At 32.7% G+C, this 25,219-nt stretch overlaps 3 protein-coding genes across 4 annotated transcripts; 2 read left to right on the top strand and 1 right to left on the bottom strand.

The window, feature by feature from the left end:
* The first annotated feature begins 8,876 nt into the window (after positions 1–8,876).
* GUT1 (Exostosin family protein) lies at positions 8,877–13,416 on the top strand. Its single transcript, XM_068624766.2, has 4 exons — positions 8,877–9,564; positions 11,424–11,812; positions 11,980–12,221; positions 12,561–13,416. Exons 1-4 carry the CDS (start codon positions 9,459–9,461, stop codon positions 13,072–13,074), a joined length of 1,251 nt encoding a protein of 416 aa, XP_068480867.2. The 5' UTR covers positions 8,877–9,458; the 3' UTR covers positions 13,075–13,416.
* A 2,650-nt stretch (positions 13,417–16,066) lies between these two features.
* LOC137820943 (Rubredoxin-like superfamily protein) lies at positions 16,067–17,170 on the top strand. The gene is made up of 4 exons (XM_068625292.2): positions 16,067–16,449; positions 16,555–16,613; positions 16,780–16,897; positions 16,994–17,170. Exons 1-4 carry the CDS (start codon positions 16,208–16,210, stop codon positions 17,070–17,072), a joined length of 498 nt encoding a protein of 165 aa, XP_068481393.1. The 5' UTR covers positions 16,067–16,207; the 3' UTR covers positions 17,073–17,170.
* Positions 17,171–17,273: 103 nt separating this feature from the next.
* Positions 17,274–21,051, bottom strand: CRL (crumpled leaf). 2 transcript variants are annotated; one of them, XM_068625290.1, is made up of 10 exons: positions 20,844–21,051; positions 20,513–20,692; positions 20,381–20,430; positions 20,232–20,292; positions 20,078–20,113; positions 19,838–19,888; positions 19,150–19,242; positions 17,898–18,002; positions 17,705–17,797; positions 17,274–17,573 (listed from the first exon to the last, which is right to left on the bottom strand). In XM_068625290.1, the coding sequence occupies exons 2-10, from the start codon at positions 20,672–20,674 to the stop codon at positions 17,433–17,435; spliced, it is 792 nt and encodes a 263-aa protein (XP_068481391.1). In that variant the 5' UTR covers positions 20,675–20,692; positions 20,844–21,051; the 3' UTR covers positions 17,274–17,432. The 2 variants fall into 2 exon arrangements, with proteins under 2 accessions (XP_068481391.1, XP_068481392.1); XM_068625291.1 differs by having other exon boundaries at positions 20,513–20,684; positions 20,844–21,028.
* Between the last annotated feature and the right edge of the window lie 4,168 nt (positions 21,052–25,219).

Below are 25,219 nucleotides of genomic sequence, written 5' to 3'. Positions count from 1 at the left end.
ATTTCATCTCCTTATATATTATTCTCCATGTATTGGTGGTTACTATTTTAATAAAATTATACTTGTACAAATGATATGTATAATATCATTTTCAAAAGTTAAATATTGAAAAGGTGGTTGGTTAGTGGCGGACGTGATTTGAAGATGCAATACCTCCAGCCAGAAATACACGGATTGGAAATAAATAAATTAATAAATAAATATATTATAATTTATTTAAAAAAATTGAAAAATAAATATTTTGTGATGATATATTGTTTTAGATTTTTTAATATGGTTATGGTCCTCCACTGAAGTAAATGGTTTCGTGGCCAATAAATTGTCCACAACTTGGAGGATTCAAAGTATAGCAACACCATGTGTTTGTTATCTTCGTGCAGCTATTCAAAATATTCCCTCTAATTCCATCTATAATAATAACATCTAATTTATTTTTATAATCTTTCTTTTAAAGCTCATCATTTTTTCGACAGTTACTAAATTTAATTTTAGCTTACATCTTTTTTTCAAACCTTACCTAAAATATTAACAAGAAACACTTTTATCTTTTCCTTTTCATATATGTTTCAATGTCATTCTCTCAATATCTTTCATTATTAAAAAGTTTGCATTTTGTCATTTATTTACTTGAATGACAAGTTGTTGCTTGAATTATAAGACTCGTTGAATAAATTACTTATTGTTTGAGTCATTCTTTGTCATTTATGTTAAAGGAGTTTTAAGTTATAAACTTTGCATTCAATTTCTCTGAAGGCTTGAATCAAATATGCATGAACTAGCAACCAAAAAGATATAAAGAGGTTCTCTAACATATCACATGTTTACTAAACTAATTCCAAATAAATATACCAATTTCTAGAGGTATAATATATTAAAAAATGTTTTCCAAATGTATATCAAGGCTCATAAAAGACCAATATAAATGCAAAAATTATCATTAAATTATAAACTTTCATTTCTCACACATCTATACATTCATTTTTCAAACACATAAGAAGGATTCCCTCAATACTCATATTGTCAAAGATAAACACTATAAAAAATAATACACTTATTGGTAGATTGAAAGCTCGTTCAATCTTTTTCATTTTACAATGTTATATAAAATAACATTGTACATCTCGATTTGAGTCATCAATTACAATTTTATTGGATTTCACACACACAAAAAAACAATTTGTTTTCCTTCAATCATATAACATCCCCAAATACTTTACATAAATATTATATTATACAATTATATATATATATATATATAATTTTAATGTTCATAATATTGTATTACAAAATAATATCCTTTTTAATAGGGTTTTTAAATATATACATCAAAGACAAAAATCTTTCTCAAATATCTATACTAACTTCTCAACTTTTTATTGCTGAGATCTATCACTTAGTGGCCTCTACAACCACGTAACACGCGCTCATAGATTATAAGAAAATAAATAGAAGCAAGAAAGTAGGGTAAACTAGTATTTTTAAAACTTTCAATATAATTATATAATAGATAAACATTCAAAAAAACATCTCATGTCTCATAATTCAAACTACAACATACCAATAATCAAGTGTTTATTCTCAATTCTCATATAACATTCACTACTCATGTCAGAAATCCACTAACATACAAAACAAACACTTGACTCTACTTCCAAAAGACTTGTGCGTTAAAATTATTTTCAGAGACCTACACATGTCACACCACTAAGAAATCCTCATAACAAAGTGTCAACATCAGAAAAATTCATCCTCATATGATAGGGTAAATTCCTTATGACCTACCTAATACAATTTTTTTCACACCACAAGATAGGTCATAAAAATCTTCTTTGACTCTTAACGCTTGGCCACCTTCATCTATGTGATTCCAATGTATAGGGAGAGCAAGAACATCTCTTTTATAGAGTCCAAAAATCAATGCATCCTCCTAACATCTCAACATAATACTCGCACTAGTAAAAACTCTATTTACATTATAACACATGCTATAGCACAACCAAATCATCAATGATTTGCATTCATACATATACTTCCAGGTTAATTTAAATACTAATAAATTGAAATTTACCAATCATAACATCATACAAATGTTCAAATACAATATATTAGTCAAATATAAATATTGAGTGAAAGATAAACCCATTTTAGCATTTAGAGATGTTTAAAAACATGTTTTTATCAAAGTTCAAAAAACACCCTCTCGCCCAGTGAGCAATTGTCTCACCCAACGAATTTAACACATGATGAAATTTGCCTAGCTAGCATTTTGCTCATCCAACCAAAGACATTAGCACAACCCACTACTTTTGGTCACTCAGCAAACAAAATTTTCTTTCATTGACTACTTCAGTAGAAGTTTTTCATAAAAACACTTTGCCCAATGACCTATGAGTTTTCATTTAAAAGGTGACATGAGTTAATTTTAGGATTGCAAATTTTTATGGGTTTCACTTTTTTTATGTTTTTTTTAAGCAGAATATGGTGAGAAACCCAAAGAAGATTGTCACTGGACACGAACTTAACCAAGTGGTTAAGTAAGTGTGAAGGTTCTCTTCTAGAGGGCAAAGAGAAAACACAATTATATGGTGATTTAGATGATGATGATGATGGGCGGAAATGAAGAACATAAAATGGAAAGAAAACATAATGAAAACCAAAAAGGGAAAGAAGAACACAATAACATAAAGAATTGAAGAAAAGTGGCGTAAAGAAAATGAAGGAAAAAGGTAAAGAGATTATGGAAACTTGTGGAGAAGAGATGTTGTCACACCACTTGAAGGATGGGATACTCCAAGATGAGTAGGATAGAGCCACCACTTGAAGTGTAGTGCACTCAATATAAGACCCAAGGATAATAGGAGACTCAACTCACTAAACACTTTGACATTGTTTCTCTTTCTATTGAAAATTCAATGTTGTAAATACATGGGGGAAGACACCCTTTATATAGGAAGGAGTGACTTGGAGAGCAAGATGAGAGAGGGGTAGAAAAGGGAGAGGAGAGCGGTAGCCTAGGGGCACTGGTGCAGAAAGGTTAAAAGACTGCGACTATTTTAAATTTAAAACGGCGGCTATATAGCGGCATTTAATGTACACATAGTCTTAAATCCAATAGATAAGAAGGCGGCTATTTAGGTGCATTTGTAAATGCGACTATGGTAAATAGGCACATTCTTATATGCTTCTGAATGATCTTGAAGAGGAAGGAGTAAAACATTTACAAATGCGGTTATTTACCATAGCCGCATTTATAAATCGCATTTACGAATGCGACTATGGTAAATAGCCGCATTTATAAATCTTTACGCTGGATTTAAGAATGCAGCTATGGTAAATAGTCGTCGTTGTATATGGTTGTGTTTTTTTAGTACAATTTGTTTAATGCTAATTCCCATATAAATTGACCTGTTCAATTATAACCCAGCCAGACAAATACATAAATTCAGAATCAAATTGTATATATTGATAAAAATGTATTACAAACACTACTAATATATCTCTATCTATCTATCTCATTCTTACATTATTCATTAGTTATCCTAGAGTTATAAAAATTTAGGAATATGTGGACCAAGAATGTCTCACATATGCTATGGGTTCCGAAGACATTGGTCGCTCATCCGTGAAGAATTGCATTACAAAATACAGTTGACATAAATTACTTTTAAGATACATATATGTTAAAGAATTATAAAAATAATTTACCATCATGTTACCTCATGCCACTTTTAAGGCCTAGTCTTACAATGGTAACCATCCATTGCATAATGTTATAGCCACACTCATAGCTTCTTGGTTTTTTATTACACTATAATTCAATAAAAGTAAAAGTTAATATTGATAAACAATGAAAAGAGAAAGACAAAAATTACAAACCTTTAGTTTTATCCAATCCAGATTTTGAAAATTTGAATTGGATCGACCTTTTAGGATGTTATCCACGCCATGAATCGATTAATACAAAAAACTACGTTAGTAGATGCTTAATTAGTAACATACAGAGTTAATTTTATAGTGTACTTACCTATCAATGATATTCTTCAGACTTGTGGATGACTTCTTGTGTAGGGAACATAACCACACAACAGTCTTTTCAACCATTGATAAGATAAGTAACTGTCAATGACCCCTATATCATCCATAAAAAGAGTTAGTAAATATTTAAAACATGAAATAGTAATAATTGACGACTTATAATTAAACTTACTCATTAATATAAGGGCATAAATAAATTTGTTTTCCAGGGTGTTAGTAATGTATGATTGGGTTTCAGTTGCCTTTGTTCCAATGGGATTAGTATATGCGGGATCAAAGAATCCATACACATTTTCCTTCCTCTAAGTGAGAGGAACTCCATTCAAAAACCTACAAGTTATTAGTTAAAGCATAATCAATAATAATTTAACATAAAGTAAATTGAAATATAGGTAAAGATACTTACATCATAAAAAAATAAATTATATTTATATTGAGCTCCTAATCCCCAGCTACAAATATGACATGTATATGTACAGTGGCATGTCAATGTTTATTTCAAAAAACGTATCATCCCACGGAACTTCCAAAGGGTCTCGACCAATTTGTCTAGCAATTACAGCTAAGGAAGCTATAGGATCGCCAATCAGAACCTCATGCTTCCTTTTCGGACTTGGTTTCCGACGAGGCTTCTACAAAATAAAATAAAAAATTGTATTAAATTAGATGTAATATATAAGTATAATTTAATATAATGAAATGAAATTATTACCGAAGGTTCTGGCATAATTCGAATGAGGTGTCTAAGCCAGTCTATGAATGTCTAAAATGCATCGGCCATAGTTGTTACCTCATCTGAAGGTAGTGGAACACGAGCATCAGGTACTCGTACTCTTTCAACTATTACCTTCGCCACATCAAGGGAGAGAGGAACGTTATGTGGTGGCCTCTTGATAGACTTTTCCAATGGCCACCATTTAAGGAAGCATGTCCCCCTCTACTAGTAGCTCGCATTGGCTCGTCTCACCAATGATATCCTCCCCTGATGTTGTAGGAGCCACACAAATCCCCTTTGTGCTCTTTGGAATGGGACTAACAAGCACCTCAACCGGCTCGGCACAAACTTGTTGCGATAGAAACTCATGTCGCAACTCTAGCCGCATCGGATCAGCCTCCTTTCTCATCTCCTCCATTAATTCTTGATGTATCTTACTCATCATTTATGCTTTGGTCTCTGGGGGAGGAGGATAAGTGTCGTGGTGCAACTCCAAAATATAGTTTAATTTCAACCCTTTTCTAGCTGCACGAACACGACCACAATGCTTAGGTCGTCCAATTGCTTCAACCAGGATATCGCGACGACCTTTAGGGACAAAATTACCTTGGGAGCTTTCCTCAACCAAGGAATCCTACAAGAGACCAAAACCATATAAATTTTTAATATAATTAATGCTTTAAAATAAATGCAAAAGAGGATAAAAATAACTTATAATTTTTTCTAAGACTATCTTTGATTGCTCAGAACTAAATGTACCCGACTTTTTAATTCGAGTCATCTTCCATTTTACATGGCACAAAGGTGGTGATGGAGGAGAAGTGACGATCGTGTCATAAATGAAATAAACAAAGTGAATTAAATAATATTAAGTTATTAATGTTATATGAATAAAAATAGTTAAGTAACTTCACTTATCTTCCAAGCTTCACATTCATGACTTTGAACAAAAAGACGTCATGTCTCTTCATCAATATGTTTATACTTTAAACAAGGATTTTCTCCTTTAAGCTTGCCAAAAATATATTTCATCGTCAATGTTGACTTAAATTGACGAAATTTAAGTCCGATATTGGATATAATCTTTGATCGAAGCGGTTCCACATTAGGGATTTCAAATTTGTCTTAAAATTAATATCATCAAATTAAAATTAATCAATAAATATTAAAAAACATTATATGATAACGATAATAATGTAAGCTTACCCGAACATCCTCCCAAACACATCATCCCATGAATTAATCAAAATGGAGAGCCTCTAAGGAGAAACAACTCCAAGATAGTTGTTAAACGTCTCAGTATTAGGACCAGAAGTCATTCCAGTGTTGACGTCAATGTTAACATGTGTCTTCTCACCAGCAACACGTCTCAATGAGACGCTTCAATCTAGTAGGTCCTCTGTTGCCGACGCTATATGACCTCTTCCAAGATATTTAAAACACTAAATATCTCTAGTTCGAGTGTGTGAGGTGTGCTCATTTTTATCTTTAGATAGGTTTTGGGAAGGTTCTGTTGATGTTTATTTTAAATGCTCCCCCCTCCCCTTGGAACTCATCCTTGTAATAAGGTACAAAGTATGAATTGTTTTTAACTTGATCATTTTCTCAAAATTTGTTGTTTAACTTTAATGCAAAGTTGGACTAAGTCATTTAAATCTCTATAAGGTAAAATTGAACTTTGGCTTTTATCTCAAGATTGAGACCACTTAAGAACCTAGATATGGTGGTATTATTTTCTTTCCTAATCTCTGTCCTTATCATATATAACTTCATCTTTTGTCTATACTCTTCTACACTCAGATTTTTCTAATGGAGTCTATAGAGCTTATCCATAAGCTTTGGTTATAATAAGAAGGAACATGGTGTTGCCTCATAGCACTCTCAAGATCATTCCAATATAATATTGGAGGTTCATTATGGGGATGTTTATCTCTTTCTAAGGAAGTCCACCAATACATAGCATAATTTTGAAAGCTTAAAGTGGTCAATGGTACTTTTCTTTCCTCACTAACTTGGTGATAGGTAAAAAGTTGTTCTACCTTCATTTCCAAATTGAGGTAGATTTCAACATTTTCCCATGAAAGTAAGGTGGCTTTAGCTCTGCAACTTTCTCTTCTAGACCTTCTAGGTGGGCTTTGATAATAATCATGAATTCTAAGACTCCCTTCTTTATTAAGCTAAGTCTTTTGAAGTTCGAATAATGTTCCCATCCTACTTCATGGGTTTATTCCTTTTAAGTACGATAATGAACTTACTTTACTTTTAATACTACAAGAAATGAAGATTCCACAAGAAATGAAGATTCCACTTAGACAAGTCAGGAAGAACTCTAGTTTAATATGCAAAGCAATGTACTAGACTAAACATACATTTATAGAATAACATAAACATGCAGACAAACAAGCTTCAAATTCAATGTATAACTAATGAGTATCAGACTTACCTATAACAAAGGAACTGCAGATTTTGTATGCAATTGAAGAACGGCAGATGCACATACAACAAAAGTTCTTTAGATTCTAGATGTAACTGAAGAGCGTCAAATGTACATGCAACAAAAATTCTTCAAATTCTACATGCAACTGAAGAACGTCAAACACATGCAACATAAGTTCTTCAAATTCTACATACAACACAAGATTATTCTACTAAAATCTTCAAACAAAACGCTCTAGTTTAAATTCATACACTACAATCACACTATAAGAAAATCATTAAATAGCAACCAAATTTATAAATAAAAAATAATTAGTCACTATATTTACTAAATTAGATAATATTTTAGAGACTACAAAATTATTAATATCTAAAGTGGTTTCAATTATTAATAAAAAAAATTATAAAATTGTTTCTAAATTGGTATTTAAATTAACTACCAAAGTTTTTGCTACTAATATTTTAGATTCTAAATTAATCTCTAAAAGACTAATAGAGACTAGTTTATAATATAAAGTAGTTAATAACTAAAATTTTGGTAGGTTAAATATCAATTTAGAAAGTACTTTATAAATTTTTATTATAATAGAAACTACTTTAGACCAATAACTTTTTTTAGTCTCTAATTTAGTCAATATAGTAACTAATTATTTTGGTCTCTAAAATTAGTTTCTATTTAATGATTTTCTTGTAGTGTCATCTAAGGTAGTTTCGCTTATCTAGAACTTTTCACTCTTAAGAAACTCCTAGTTTAAGCAAGAGAATACCAAACATCTAAAAGCTTTAAGGGAAGACTCATAAGCTAAGATGATCTTTAATAGAATGACTAAACAAAACGCGATCAAATTTTGAAAGAGATAAGATTTAAAAAGATTAAGGTAAAGAAAAACTAGGTAAAGGAAATACTTAGAGAGAGAAAAAAAAAATATACGTATAAGTGATAGAGTGAAAAATAAGATTTTACAATAATTTTTTCTAAAATATATTTTAAATGTGTTCTATTGTGAGGTTTTGACAAACTGCCAATATAATTTCACATTATAAGAACGGAAGGACAAACATGATAAAAATTTGAGTTACTAGACAATAAAGTGAATAAGAAAATGATAAGGTCAAAGAAATAAAAAAGTGAACTTTATTTCAGAAATAGAAAATAATATTTTTACCTTTTTCTAAGAAAGACAAATTATTGAACTTTTCTTAATGATATGTGATTAAATATATAGCAATATAAAACTCTTAATTAAATTATTATACATTGTTAATGTATGATCATTAAAATAATAAAATTAATAATAATGAGTAATTAAAGAATAAAATATAAGATCAATGAACTCTAATTAAATGCTATAGAAGTTTCTAATTCAAACACATAGAAATATTTCCCAAAGATTGTTGTAAAGAGGTAAATGACATTTAGATTAGTTTTCTGAGTAAAGTTAATGTAAAGTATTTTTTTTTTCCTATAAAAAGTTCAAATTAAATTTTATTATTAAGGATTAAAAGTGAGTTAACATGAATTGATGAAAGTTTAAAGCGACAAAGAGACTATTTTACCAAACTTTTATTATTACCTTGAATTCAATCATTTACTAATTTCTCTTTTAAGAAAACCACTCACTAATTTGATGGCTGTAATAATTTTGAGAACAAATTGTTACAAGAACGTGGTTCTGTTATACTTAAGGTTATGACACGGTTCAATTTCAAAACACAGTGACACACACTGACCCAGGTAAAAAGCAAAAGCAACTATGTTGAAGTAATGGTTGAACTTCACAGGCTGTGTGCGTGACGTAGTTGAATTTTGGTGCCTAATATGGTTTCTGAGATGGACCTCTCATCAAACCGTGAATAAAGAAAACCAGACATATTCAGGAAATTTTGGCAAAAGTTTCTTCTTCTTCTAAAATCTTCAGCAATAACCCATTTTCCATATTGTTTGTTTCACTAAGGAAAAACCCTTTGTCCTTATTTCTTCAAAGCAAATCCACTCTCTTTTGGTCCCTCAAATAATATTTTCGTATCTTTCTCTGTCTCTCTCATTGTTGCTGGGAAGAACACATATCCCTTTCTTCCATTGCCAAGAAATCTCTCGCAACCACTTTCCCTTGTGACGTTTTAACCATCGCCTTCGCCACCTTCTTCTGCTGACCACAATTGACTTCTTTTTTTTGCCTTATAATCTCAGCTCTCTTTCTTTGCAGTTGCAGCCACCACCGAGGTTAATCGGATCAAGGATTTTCTGGGGTGACAAAAAAAGAAAAAAAAAATGGATTTTTGGAAGGTGGGGTTCCTTTGCCTTCTTTGGGCTGCTTCTGTTCTTGCAATTGGGGCTGTGGAGCTGGGTCGACATCGACCTACTGAGAGAATTTCAGGTGGGGGTTCTTCAAAGTTTCTTTTGCTCCCTTTCTACTTCTTTCATCACATTCCTTCTGAGTTCGATTTATCCAGTGTTCTGTTGATTTGATTGGATTGGATTGGTTTGGTTTTCTTCTGTTGATTTTTGGGTCTTGGAGATTTCAGTTGTGGTGAATTTCATTCCGGTTTGCTGTCTTATTTGGTTTGATAATTTCTTGTTATGGTTTTCAGTGGTGTGTTTTTGTGGGTTGTGAGAGTGGATTTAGCTAAGATCTACTTTGGTTTGGGTTTATTTTCGGAAAATATTTATTACATAAGTTGTTGACTTGTTTTAGACATGTTATTCTTCCATTCAGTGTTTCAATCACAGAATGTTTGTTCTTCAGCATTGCATGTAGTGATTTAGATTCTTATAATGGCCATTTCAAAATTGGGAAGTGCCAAATTAGAAACAATTATTACTATGTCCTAAAAAATTTCTGGTTTGATATTTTGGGGGTGCAGACGACCCCAGTTCTTTGTAGTATAATCTATTTCAGGGACTGAAGTTGTTTAGTTGTTTATATTGTAATATATGGCAATGCTAAAACAGCTTCTTATCTGGTGCATGAGGATCTAGGGCCAGGTACAATAAGTTATGTGTTGAAATTGGTCCCAGAATTTGAAGAAGCCGTACACTGGAAGTGGCTATTTTTCAATGTAGGGTTGTGTTTTAGTCAATTTTCACTTTGGTACGGTTCTATGGATTGGCAGGAGATCTTGATGAACTTTGTTGACTTATTTTAAATCATGCCCTGGCCTGATTTTGAATCTGACCTTTATTAGCAATGCAGTACTTCGTAATATAGTATGAGGAGGAGAAGGAAAACCAGTTTGTTTCATAGAGATTTGTGTTGTTGTCCTCTTAATTTGTAACGAACATCCTGTGTTCCAGTACTAGCAATCAGCTTAAGAGGTTGGAAGAAGCATATATGTGCACATGGAGGATGCTTTTAAGATATTGCTTGCAAAAAGATATTTGTCCGATGAGCCATGTAAAATATACTTATAGCATTTTAGAAACATATTGATAGGTCCCTGCATCCCTCATACTCGATCGAACTCACCAAGAAGATGAATAGGTTCTTACGCTGGTAGCGGAGCAAATCACTGTCATTTTAAGTTAAGGTTGAAGTTATGCCATTTTTCAAGCATTCTTCATTATTAAAGGTAGAATATGCCAGAAGGTTACTGTCATTCTGAATTTTGGGATCCTCCTGAATTACATAAAGGGTTTCTCATATACTTTTTCACACTGGAATCAAAGCAAAAGCAGGACCACTGTATCCCTTTCATTTCTGCTAGAATTACAGCAAAATAATAAACCTTTTGTGTCTAAATTTTTTTAAAATGTAAATTAAGTTCGAAATTCTGCAAAATACCTCATTAATTAAAACCTTATAATTCTGTACCCCTCTTCTTGCAGGCGAGCTAAGAGAAAAATGAGTGTATTTTACATGCATTTGCTATCACTAACGGATGCTGCTCCTAACTGTGTAGATACTTAGATGTTATGATGGTGTAGAGATTGTGAGGAATTAGCATATGTTGGATTAAAATCCAATGACGAAGCAGTTGGAATATGGTGAAAAAGATAATTTTTATGTAAAACTCTGATGATACATACACATAAACAGAGTGCTATATATACTCCTTACCTGGTTGCATGTATTTCAAGGGGTTAATATTAAGTTTCGTTCTTTATATTATTTCTCAATGACTTGCATTAAGCAATTCTGACTTCTTTGTGTGGTTTTATCTATTTTGAAACCGCTATATTGTAGTTAGATAAAAAAAAATGAGAGTACTAAGCATTTTGTGGTTGAACCAATTGTAGGTAGTGCTGGTGACGTGTTAGAAGATGATCCAGTGGGAAGGTTGAAAGTTTTTGTTTATGAACTTCCAAGCAAATATAATAAGAAAATTCTACAAAAGGACCCTAGATGCCTCACTCATATGTTTGCTGCTGAGATCTTTATGCACCGGTTTCTATTATCTAGCCCTGTCCGAACCCTTAATCCGGAAGAAGCTGATTGGTTTTACACTCCTGTATACACCACTTGTGACTTGACACCAAATGGCCTCCCTTTACCTTTCAAGTCACCACGAATGATGCGAAGTGCCATACAGCTTATTTCTTCAAACTGGCCTTACTGGAACAGAACAGAAGGGGCAGATCATTTCTTTGTAACCCCTCATGACTTTGGGGCATGCTTCCATTATCAAGTAAGAAATTTAGTGTACCATTTCAATTTTGTTATTTACATAACTAATAGTTCAATTGAGCATTCAAAAAAATTATGCTATGTTTGGTGAGAAGCACCTTGAATTCCTCTATTAAAGCTGTACATGGATATTGTAACAAGCATTTTTACCTTGTTATTTTGTTCCAGGAGGAGAAAGCAATAGAAAGAGGAATTCTTCCATTGCTGCAGCGTGCTACCTTGGTTCAAACATTTGGACAGAGGAATCATGTTTGCCTGAAAGAGGGCTCAATCACCATTCCTCCATATGCCCCACCACAGAAAATGCACGCACACCTAATTCCTGAAAAGACTCCTAGGTCTGTTTTTGTTTACTTCCGAGGACTATTTTATGATGTTGGAAATGACCCTGAAGGTGGCTACTATGCAAGGTAGGTCCGATATTTTTTTACACCTCACAAACTTAAAGGAGTGGATTTGGAAATGTGACATGTGAAGCTTTTCAGTTTTCATTTACTTTGTATCATGTCTACATAAGACTGCTAACTGCATCCTTTGGCTTAACATTTATTTAGTATTCAGTTATTGAAACTAGTCAAGCATAATTAGATCAACTACATTCATGACCCAATTGGTTATTTCTAATATTCTGACTGAAAACCAAGTAATTTAAGCATGCATGAAGTTGGTTCCATGTCTTCATGCTTTCATACCAAAAGCAACAAAATGATGGTGAAGGCTCAAACTGACTTCATTTTGGAATGTTACAGAGGTGCAAGAGCAGCAGTGTGGGAGAATTTTAAGGACAATCCACTTTTTGACATTTCCACAGAGCATCCAACAACATACTACGAGGACATGCAGCGAGCCGTGTTCTGCTTGTGTCCGCTTGGGTGGGCCCCTTGGAGTCCAAGACTGGTTGAAGCTGTGATATTTGGCTGCATCCCAGTGATCATTGCAGATGATATTGTTCTTCCATTTGCTGATGCAATCCCATGGGAGGAGATAGGTGTATTTGTTGATGAAAAAGATGTACCTCAACTAGACTCTATACTCACATCTATTCCACCAGAAGTTATCTTAAGGAAACAGAGATTGCTTGCCAACCCTTCCATGAAGCAAGCTATGCTGTTCCCTCAACCGGTGCAACCCGGAGATGCTTTCCATCAAGTTTTGAATGGCCTTGCTCGGAAACTGCCGCACGACCGAAGTGTATTCTTGAAACCAGGGGAGAAGGTCTTGAATTGGACTGCTGGCCCTGTGGGGGACCTTAAACCTTGGTAGCAGTTATAACAGCTATCTGGGGCAATCAGGATTCTTTACATATTTTGGTCTATACTTCCAAGTGTGCATAGGTGGGGTTGGAAATTGAGATGCTGGTTTTTGTTGCCCTTGTAAATCTTGATTGTTTTTCTCAGACCATTCATTAGATCATTTAATATCCATTTTTCAGCTTTTTGCTCAAATGGTATACATACAAAAACTATGGAAATCAGTGACCTAGCACACAGACAGACAATAGGAGTCGTTGGCTTGTTAACTGAATGCTATAGTGAGTAGTGACCTAGCACACAAACTATGGAAATCAAGATGACATCAATACATTATAGGTTTCTTGTTTTGGTATGCATGTTGTGATGATGGTAGTTAAACTTTAGAATACGGAATTATTCTTAGTGGATTAATAATTGATTATATCTATCATGTGTTTTGTATTTTGGAGAACTTCTTCGAATTGTTTTTGTTCTCCAAATCACTCTTTCATTTCTTTATAAAGATATTGATACTCTTGAAAGCAAAGTTACTGGTTTGATGATGATATTATTGTTGCTCATTTGGTGGTTAGCTAGGGTGGTCCCCTTGATATGGCTGGCAATGGAGTATCAACTTTCAACACGGTGGGTTGTTTTTGGCGTTTTGTGTTGCTTTTCTTTGATGTAATGTCTTTGAATTTTATATTTGCTTCATTTTAAATTTAATTTGTGGTATCTGATTTGACCCGTTTATGTCCTACCCTCTTCCCAATTTCATGTATGTAAGAAGAATGTTTACAAATATAAAATAAATTATTTTACTATTAACAATAAAACTAATTATCTGTTTAATTTTCATATACAACATTTTCAATTTTTTTGTTGAAAATAATTTCCCTGACTCTTTAAGGAGTGACATTGATTTGGTTCATAAGGCTAGATGCCTATTACATAGATTGTCGCAACATACTCGTAATTAAAGATGACAACGAGTTGGACCACTACTTACCCGTCTAAAACAATCTATTTCGCTAAAATATAAACTTAGATAAAAGAAGTTAATTTTAAAGTATAGTTTAAATAAAATTGCATAATAAAAAATTAGTGTAAATAAATTTGGTATTTCAAACAAAATAAACTTAAATAAGTTACACCTCAAAGTATAAATTAAGAAAATTAATCTTTTTAAAACAACTTCAATTTTGTAGGTTTAAATAAAAAAATATAATTTACAAAATCAAATTCTAAATATTTCTTTTTGTTAATATTTGTCTCATCAATAACTTTATTTTGATGTGTAGCAAGTTTCATACTCAATTTGCTATAAGTAGACTACACTTTACTTCAATAGCCTTCAACTCAGAAAGGTTACTTTGAATACTAGAAACTTTGACCATGAAGTAACATTGCATCATATGGTTACAACTCTCAATTTGGACGAGTTAAGAAGAGTTGTCAAGTTTATGTAATTGCAAGAGCTAAAAGATTTTTAAATAAGGTGAGAGATAACAATCCCAAAGAAAAACGGGTATGAGAATAGCTATAACAAAAAATCTCAAACATAAGATACCTCTCTAAATGAAAATTGAGCAAAAATATTCGAAAGGGGCCTTATATAGCAAACACATTTCCATGTTGAGAAAAGTGTCCATTCCACTAAATATTGTAGATATCATTGCAACTACATGCATCCTATCAAAAAATATATAGCCATGCATGACAAGATGGAAGGGTTACAAGTAGGAGAAGACAACTAAGGAATATTACACGACCACTTTGAAGATGATCCCCATGGTTGCAACCTCTAAGCACCAATAATTATGTATGTGTATCTACTCTAGTAGTTGAGCGTTGCAAGAATCTCAATATTGATGCCAAACATGGAAAATATGTCCTTAGTACTAATTATAATGTTAAGAAGGTTGTGAACTTAATTTCAAAGACATCACATTATTGTTCACACAAATTAACCCATCTCTAAGGTATTTAGAAAACTTGATCTCGTTGGTTGAATGATTGAATGGTCCATCAAATTTATAGACAGTAGTGTAAACATGTACTAATCAATTTTATACACCTAACACACATTTATGAATTATGAGTATAAATGTGTGTTAAATAAATTCTTTAAAAATTAATCATAGAAAAACTTTAAACAATTTCTTTTTTAGCCTATTAATGTTAGTATAAGTTTTTGAGTCAAGGATGGAAGGGACTTAATAACAAAGGTCCAAAAAGTAGAGGTTAAAATGTGGACTTAACATATGTGACAAATTTAGTCTAATCTTATGCGTTGAATCTCTTATTAGAATAGATGGAATAAATCATCTTAATCACCTTTCAATTATGTAAAAGAAAATAGTAGTAACATTTCAATTATCTTTATTTGAATGTATGTATACATGACCATGACAATTTAAAGGAACAACAAATGAAATTAATGAAAAATTGGAAATAAAACCAGTTCAGCCTTTAACTAAGTATATGGAGTAAATGATGATATTCTTTAAACCGTATACAAGTTTCTTGATCTATAATGATTTTTTTAAGAAGTAACCAGAATCTCTATTCTTCAAAAGCTATCAAAGAATATTGGGAACATTAACATAATTTAAAAAAATATTGATTTGATATATGTTAAGATCTTATAAAGAGTGAACATATGACTATATTAAAGTACATAAAAACAAGTAAAATTTATTTTATAAGACAATATGAAAATTTATCCTAATAAAAATAATAAAACACTCACTATATAAATATTTAATTTTTTATTCAAAGTTCCTAATTCTCAACTTAAAGACTGTGTTTGAGATTATTCATTTACGAGAAATACCATATTATAGACTTTCTAAATTTATCCTGTTTTATTCTAGGAGTGAAGCAAAACTAAAAATTACAACGTATTCTGAAGTTTGGGACCATAACATAGTTGCAGTAATACATGGTGGCAATTGCATGAGAGTGGGAAAGAGCTTGTGTGGGGATTATGAATGCCACGCTTTCCACGTAGGCTTCAGACACAAGCCGATTACACAACATTCACATTAGAATCACCCGTCGTTTCACAACCTTTTTCTTATCAACTTGTCTCTCTTTATAGTCTCTCTTCCTTGATTCACTCTCTGTCAACTCAGATACATCAGAACAGCAAAGGAAAATAAATGGCCATGCATCTGCAGCCATCCACAGTAACCCTTAACACTGCAAGGTCCCCTCCTTCATTAGCCCCAACTCCCAATGCTGGCTTGCGACAGCAGTTCAACCCTTTAGTTTTGAAGTCATCTTTCTTCTCTGGTCCCCTTAACCTATTACTTCATCCAAAACAACAGCCTCTTACTTCTGGAGCTCCCAGGATTTCCATGCGTGTGACTTCCAAGCAAGCTTATATCTGTCGTGATTGCGGGTTTCTTTTTTATCTTTTCCCTCACCCTTTATCCTTCTCAAAGCTTATATTCATGTATATATATATATATAGCACAATTTTATGCCTCTGTTGATAATGATGCAGGTATATTTACAATGAGAGGACACCCTTTGAGAAATTGCCCGATAAATTCTTCTGTTCTGGTAGTTAATCACTTTTTACTTGACTTCCTACGTTGCTAAGCAAAGAAACTAAAGGAAAATCAATGCAAAACATAATTTGCTTTCCATGTGATACAAAAGAAACAAGAGGGCCACTGAACTAAGTAGGTATACTGTATTTTCATTGCCTCAAAATGGTCTTTTGCAGTTTGTGGTGCTCCAAAAAGAAGGTTTAGGCCCTACGCTCCAGCTGTTGCAAGAAACGCAAATGATACAGATGTAAGAAAGGCAAGGAAATCCGACATCCAGAAAGAAGACGCAGCTGGGTAAGACATTTCTGGTCTTTTGCATAGTGTAGTATCTTCACTCCCTCACATCATTTTTGTGTCCTGACATTATCTATGTAAATATATTTTAAACAGGAAGGTACTTCCAATTGTAGCTGCTGTGGGAATTGCAGTGCTTGCGGGATTATACTTCTATCTGAACAACAAATTTTAGGCTGGATGTTCCATTCCATTATCCTTTACTTCAAAATATATAGGCATCTAATTTATTCCTATTCGTTTGTTTATTTAGTTCAGTTTTGCAGGTTTCTATCTTATTCCTTCCGTTAAATTACCAATATATTTTACTTGCATCACCAACAGTTTGTTTTCAATGAATCAGATTATAATCTCTAAACAGAATCTGATCCAAACATGATCTTAACAAGCCAGCTCTTTATTTGACTATTGCTTTTAACACTGACAAAAATATGAGTGGAAATATTGACAAGATAGTGCATACTAACAAGAAAGGCATTATATTGACATACAGCTACAATAGCAGAATTACACAAATGTAGTATATGGAACCCTTTCATTCTTGCAAAACAAATGAACCCTCTATTCTTCTCTCCATGGACGGCGGAGGGGGGAAGTTCAAGGGAGAAAACATATCATTAAAACTGGAGGTTGGTGCAGGCTTAAACTCATAAGGGCCTTCTTTTTGTCCCCAGACCTGCAAACAAATAGGAAATAGTTAATGTTTCTGATTTTCTTTGTTGTTGTCATATACTATATATCTATATTTGCAACTATAAAGATAAAGCAATCCATCAAAGTAGATAACAAGATATGAAAAATACTAACTTGATTTCCATCGTCATCATAACCCCTATCCCAGGTGTGTATCTCATTGTTCTTCATAATTGCAAGTTCTGAAGTACAATAGCTTGCTCCATTCTGCTAAAAAGAACGCAGGTGTTTCAAACCCAACTTTTATATAGTAATGGTAAAAAAGGATGGAGATGGCGATATTAAGAATAGTGTGAACTGAAATTACCCATGAATTAGGAAATCCACCAGGTGGGGTTGAACCTTCATATAAGCAACGTTTTCCCCGTGGACAACGCTTAAGATGTACTGTTGTCAAATGTTCTGCAATATCCTGCAAGCCACAGTACAAGTAATACAATTGTTCAAGTAAAAAAGATATCAAGATATTCAAATACACAAACTTGTCATGAATCCCCATTTAGAACATGCTTAAGTAATTGCCTAAGAAATTGTCAATCAAATAGACTTTTTGCTCCAAATTTCAGAAAAGATAATTCATTATTGTAAAGTCTTTCAAAAATCTAAATGTCAACTGAAAAATCTAAGAAAATCCACAGCAACACACACAGAAAGAGCAAGAAAAGATGCAGAAGTCAAAATCAATCCATGGATATATACATCTGGTGATTTATCTACTAGCATTTCATGAAAGAAAAGTCCTTTATACCAGATTCTGTCCAGATAATATACTCAAAAAGCCAGCCAAACAAACTTCTACATCCTACTTTCCTAAGTCATAGAATTATCATCATCACCTTATAAACAAAATTTGGAGAAAATAAAAGCTGCATTTCCTCAAACAACTAGAACATTTATTCAATCATTTGGTCAATTGTCATTTAAGAATGGTAGCTGATACTGTGATGCATTTGACACGCCACACTGCCTTTATCAACCTCATGGTGACCAATCAGATTCTTGGCATCCATGACATTTCGTGAAATGGTCCTTTTACTAATGGCTCCTTAATTATTAATATATTATGTTTATGTGGTATTAATTTGGGATATTTTATACCCAACTCTTGATTTCAGCTGTGGTTTTCTAATTGTTTGCCAAATTACATGTCTAAGCAGTTTCAGGATATCCACTAATCTAACTACAATAATTATATTCTAAAAAATTCCATGGTTTTTTTAGCCTCCTCCTTTCCTTCTTTTCCATCCTGAATATATATCTTTAATTTTCACCTATCTCTTTCTTCCTTTTATTTACTTTACACTCTACCTACGCAGGATTTAATTTTAAATCCTAAGATCTTTCTCTTTTCATTTTCAAACCATTTTCTTCTCTGTTCCACTTCTCTCCCTCTCTAACAAAAAAGAAATCATAAATGTCTAGTGAAGAAGCTTCTAAGCTAAGAATTCTCTTCTCTGTTCCACTTCTCTCTCTCTCTCTAACAAAAAAGAAATCATAAATGTTTAGTGAAGAAGCTTCTAAGCTAAGAGTATGAACAATGAGGATGACTAAATGCTTACCCCAATAACTTCATCTGGCTGTGGACGCTGATCCCTTGGCCGATCACAGAAATTTTTGTACTCCTCCATGTCTCTAATGGCGTATGCACTTAACTGCCATTGAACAGAAATTAGTATGCATATTGTGATTAAACAAAACCAGGCAGCACTTTTTGTAAGTTGCAACAAGAAAAAGAGTATGCTATTCCTCTGAAAAGAAATAAGCTAAAATGAAATCATAATTCTACAAATCAGAGCAAAAGCACAAGAGCAAGTCTAAATAATAATCGAATATTGTCAATATTTGAATCAATCATCCACGATAGCCCAAATAGCAACCCAGCATTAATTATATGTCCTGCATTATTGTGCATATATAAAACCAGAAAAGCTTCGTAAGAAGTTTTATATAGTCCAGACCACATTACGTAAGGAAGGTTTAGTATAACATTTTATAATGTCATTCTGTATAAAGGTTATGATACATTTCCTTTAAAGAAGATCTCAATATTGTTTTACAAAGCTATAGATGTAAGAAAGACAAAACATCAATATATGGAAAACATGGTGCTTAAGGCAATTGTGGTATGGCTAACTAAGCTACTCTTCATTAAGAAAACTAATCACTACCACCAGCACATGCCTCATACAACAAAGTATTAGAAGAATAGAAAAGGCATCTGCATCATTGAAGTGAACAAATACATACCTCAACGTCACATTTCAACTCTTTCGGACAAGGTTTCACCATAAAAAACCTCTGCAAAAAAAATGAATGATAGAAACGAAGAATAATTTAAAAAGAGCAACAAGCTAAAGGGATTAACATGCAGACTTTTTCCATCAAAAACGTATCAAGCATCTTCCTCCCGCTAAATATCACAAGCACGAAGAAACAGAAACAGAAAACATAAATAGAATTTCTCACACACAGGATATGAAATTCTACCTGCCGAAAGGGTTTTTGTGGACTCCTCCAAAAAGCCTAGCAGCAGAAAAAAGAGCATCATTGAGCTCATAATATTTAATGCAAAGATAAAACGACTGAAAACAAAAACTCACAGAGAAGTAACTTGCAAACTCGCATAGCAATGCTCACTCACCTGTTCAAAATACAACACCTTAGAACCATCCACTAGCTCTGCGGCGGGGCATGTAAGCATTCTGCAAAAAACAAGTCTTAGCGTTGTCCCATTTCAAAAGCCTCTCTCGTCCAAAAAAAAGGATAAAAACGATGATAACAAAAAAATACCTAATATTGAAATAGTTATCAGGGTCTCTGGAAGCTTGGTCCTTTGAATACTACAGCAGCAACAATAACAATAATTGAGAAATGGAAGTGAAAAGAAACATTAGGGGGTGAGAATAGGGAAAAAAGGAGAACCTTTTGGCCGGTGAGGGCCTTGGAGACGAAATGGGTATGGTCCCAGCGCGTGGTGGACTTGCGAAGTCGCTTGACGAGAAGTGCGCCACCAATGAGTAACAGAGTCTTAACCGCCAACCCTCGGGCACGGTTCCATCCATTCGAATCCGACCCCGAACCCATCTATTCTTTTCTTTTATGCTAACAATAATGAATACTCAATGATGCAATCTAAAGGAATTGGTGTTAGTCGCGGCGCTTGAAATCTCAGTGGAAGCGCCACAACCATAACCAGAATCGTGAAAGCTTGAATCCAGAGAGAGAGAGAGAGAGAGAGAGTTAAATTACTTACCTCTGCCTGCGTTATTGGACTATACCCTGTGAATCGTTCATCATCCAGAGGTAGAAGCAGACACAGAGGAGGCAGCAGAGGTTCCAATTTCGCGTTCAGTTTCTTTATACCCAAAATCAAAATCCCAAATCACTAAAACTGCTTATGTTCTGCAATTCTTGTGTTGTGCTATGCTCTGCATTGTCACAATTATTAGTTAAAATACAATATAAAATCAATACTCCTATCTCTATAATAATAATAATAATATTATTATTATTATTACTATTTAAAAAAAAAATATGTTCTTATATCATTTGTTCTCAAATTGAAAATTTATTTTCATTTTTCTAGTTTAAAAAAATGTGATTTTAATCCGATTTTAAAAAAGGTGATGAAAAAACTATAATGCAACACCAACATTATGTAGGAAAATAATGAGCGTACATTTCCGTGTGACATAGGCAACTTGATATCGTGATGAAAATGTACACAAATGGTGCAGTTTGGATTTCTTACTTCATTTTTTTAATGTTGTTCCTTTTTATTTCCTTACTATTGTCCTTGCTTTCTAGCTTCTTATATAGTGGTCGTTTATTTGTCTTTATGTCCCATAAATAGTTTTGGGTCGTTCTTTTTTGTGATGGTCTCCGTTGTTTCCCTGGTACGCATTCTCTTCGTTGAGCATTTTTTTTTATCAGTATAGCATTCTTCTTTTATTAGGGTTTTGAATCAATATGCGAATTGAGAAAAATTTGTCTTGAATTATTTTTTTTAACATAGTTTTGTCCACTATTCTGTACACAGTGTTGCGCAACACTTTGAATTGATAAGCAAAATAGAAATAAAGTTAAGTGTATATGTAAAATTAATGTCCATTAACAAAAGTGATTATAGTCAAGCATTCCAACAGCTATAAAAGTAAATGGCATTATTGAAGAGATAAGATTAAGAATCATTGTTTTTAATGAATAACAAGAAAGCAGAAACATAATAGAAAACTAACTTCTTTTCCAATGGGTTTGGTCTGAGGCCTCCAATTTACAACAGAGAGAACAAAAGCTACAATAACAACAAAGTAATCTAATCTATATCTTGTTAATACTTACGGAGGAATTTTTGTCAATAGGACAATCACTTTCCTCAAATATTTTCTATAAATGATTATCACCACATCCAATAGTCAATGCCAACAAACCTACAAAATAATCAAATTATATGTTTAATTATATTGTTATTCGGATGCAACATTAAACATTACCAATGGCATGTGATGTCAAAGTTATCTCCTTTGTAGATGCCTTTTTGAACACCTTTTTAGTTAAAGCAAGATCCAAATATGTTAGAGGAAATGACCTCAAGGTTAGAAACATCATATTTATAGAGATAAATAAACCAATGGACAAGATATAACATCTTTATACTTAACATAATTAACATAATTGATATTATCAAGTAGTAACCATCCTATTGAAATATATATATATGGGAAACATAAAACTATTTTTTCAGACTGATATAGTTTTGCACACAAATCATCCAGTTGACAAAGTATATTAGAAATAAATATAAGATTTAGGAACACAACATAAAACACAAAGGCATAACACTGAAATTAATTGGCAACTTGGTTGTGAATTTGATAAGACAAAAACATTGAAATTTCTTAGACATGTAAGTCTAAAGAAGGATATTTAGGCATTAAGGGATACTTCATGGCAGAGGCCTTAGCTCGGAACCAACTATTAGGACAATGACCAGAAGAATTCAAGAAGATTGAGACTCTGTTACAGATGGCAGAGACACTCTCTTATACATGTTTGAAGATGTCATAACCTAGTGTAATTTTTAGAGTAAGATTTATTTATTTTTCTTAAAAGTAGAATAGGATTTTTGACTTGTATTTTGGCCTTGAGTATGTTAGAGTTAGGGTTGGGTTTCTAAAACCTACATAGGGTATAATCAGGCTTAATTACAACCCACATTAAACCCTAGGTTGGTCGTTAAACCTAATTAGGCACACGAATGACACCTTGTCACACTTGTCATGTGACTTGCTCTAGGTGCCAACTTTGAAAGCTTTTTTGTTTGAATTTTCCCACCAATTTCTTGTGGCTCTTGGTCGACCCTCTCTCCTATATATTGAGGTGTTTGGCTCATGAAAAGGGAGATCAAATATATGAGTGTTATGCTGTCAAATTACAAGCATATAACTCTCTTTTGTCTAGCCTCTCTAGGATAGACACCTTTTAGTCTCTTCTCACTTTCTCCAAGTGATTTGGCCTCACCAATCACTCTCCCCACACCTCACGGCAGCTCCAAGGAAACCATGGCTCAAATGGAGATCTCTTTGATTCATCTCCTTCTTTTGCTTTCGGCAACTCCAACCTATGTTTAAGGAAATTCCAACTGGATGAAGAGGATGCTATCAATATTATTCTTCTTTTATTTTTTGGTCATCAAAACATAAAAAAGCTTTTGTTCAGTGTAAATGGAGGAATCTCAAACACCCAAGTACTTTGGCACTTTTTCAATCAATTTCATTTTTGGCAAGTAAACAAAGGTGGGAATATTGGAATTCCAACAAACTACTCATTCATACTTCACTAAATACTTTTAATAACAATTCTTTATATTCTATGAACTACATTAAAAACTATTAATGGAAAGTGAGTTGCGTGGGATATGAATAGCCAATTGAAAGTGACAATAGCCACACTTATTAACAATTATTAAAGTGACAATTGAAAGTGACAAATATTTAAGTTGTCTTCATCCTTTATATGTAATCTATGAGAAAGGAAACGTAAGTCTTACTCAACCTTATAAAATCAACTTGTAAGGTGATATTTGTAATTATTTATATAACATTTTTCTTATCAATTCAAAAGATTGGGGGCTTCAATTATGTACAAAATAGTGTCACATTTTTCATAACAAGTAAAACAAAACAAATATACAATTCACTCGTTGAAAATACCATCCCATAACATACATCTTCCAATAATTAATTAAGTACTTGGTATAGTCAAACACTTGAGTATTTTTGTTTTTCAAACAAATGTTTAAGATTAGGTTTCTTCATGACGCTACTATCAATTAATTGGAAAGTTGTGTTATGCATATGATAGAAATAACATTAAAGCAAACTTCTAAATTGTACCTTTATAGCAAGTTCCCCAAAGCACTGCTCCACATTTTGGGAGAAGTGTTAATAACGACTCATGTGTTATTGCTTCTCTTAAATTGTAGGTTTGCATTCTAGTAAATGCTTGTACAAATATTGTTAAGTAAAAATTTTAAAGTTATGTGATTTATATTTGGATACTTCTATTCAAAAACCTAGTTAATAGTAAATCATGGTATAAAAGTTTTGATTCAAAGAAACCAACTGTGAAAATATTTATTTAAAATTGAATTAACTGGTGTCTCAATATAATTGTATAGCAAAAAAACTACTTAAATGAATTATTTAAAACAAACTGTGAAAATATTTATCTAAATTTGTATTAACCGGTGTTTAAATATAATTCTATATCATATAATGTGAATCCCAACAATTTTGGTTTAGAAAAACCAATTTGTAGAATTTTGACTTCTCCTTTAGAAAAATGAGAAAAAAAGTGGAAATCAATTCATGTCCACCTAGGTTCATCCTATTTGAAAAAAAATTATAGGTAGTAAGAGAGAAATGTAACTCTCTTGACTCTTTCCTTAGTGGGTACAATCTTACTGAGAAATGGAATTGAAGTGTGGGACATTTATTAATGTTAGGATGAGAAAGTAAATAGTTAATAACGGATAGATGCAAAAACCAATTAAGATAAAAAAAAATGTTTAAACCGTGAACTACTTCAGGAAAATTGAATACTAGAGTTTTGTTATCCCAACTTTTTGTCTAAGCAGTTTTGGAACTAGTTTGTATATTGTGCATCACCTTCTTAAGGTTATAGCATACAAAAATTTGGTTGGAGATGTGTCTAAATATGCTTTAAACCTTATTGTCGAAGAGCTTGTTAGAGTTAAATTTGTGGGCTTTGATAAAAATAGTTGTGGTGGTTGTACTCTTACATTACTCGTGGTCTTCTCTGTGTGTGTGTCAATTGGCTTCATTTAGTGTGGGTAGCATACCACTTAAACTATTGCATGTAGATGGACTCAATTAAGCTTTGAAGATATTGCAACTAAACATTACTCATATGAGTTGTCAATTGAGAAAGAGTTTGAGGTCATCTCAAAGTGCTTTAAAGAGGTCGACGTTGTAGGTAAGGTTAACATCAAAACTAAATTGCAAGAGATTGCCTTTCCAGATAAGACATTTATCTACGCACCACATGATAAGGTCAAAACAAAAGGTGTTATAAAGGCTCATCCTACCAAATTCATGAGATCAACTA

This window comes from Phaseolus vulgaris, chromosome 9 (assembly GCF_051622355.1).
Source record: "Phaseolus vulgaris cultivar YP4 chromosome 9, ASM5162235v1, whole genome shotgun sequence".
Taxonomy (NCBI): Eukaryota; Viridiplantae; Streptophyta; class Magnoliopsida; order Fabales; family Fabaceae; genus Phaseolus; species Phaseolus vulgaris.
Note: the sequence above shows the minus strand (reverse complement) of the source record. Positions and strands in the feature narration are given on the sequence as shown.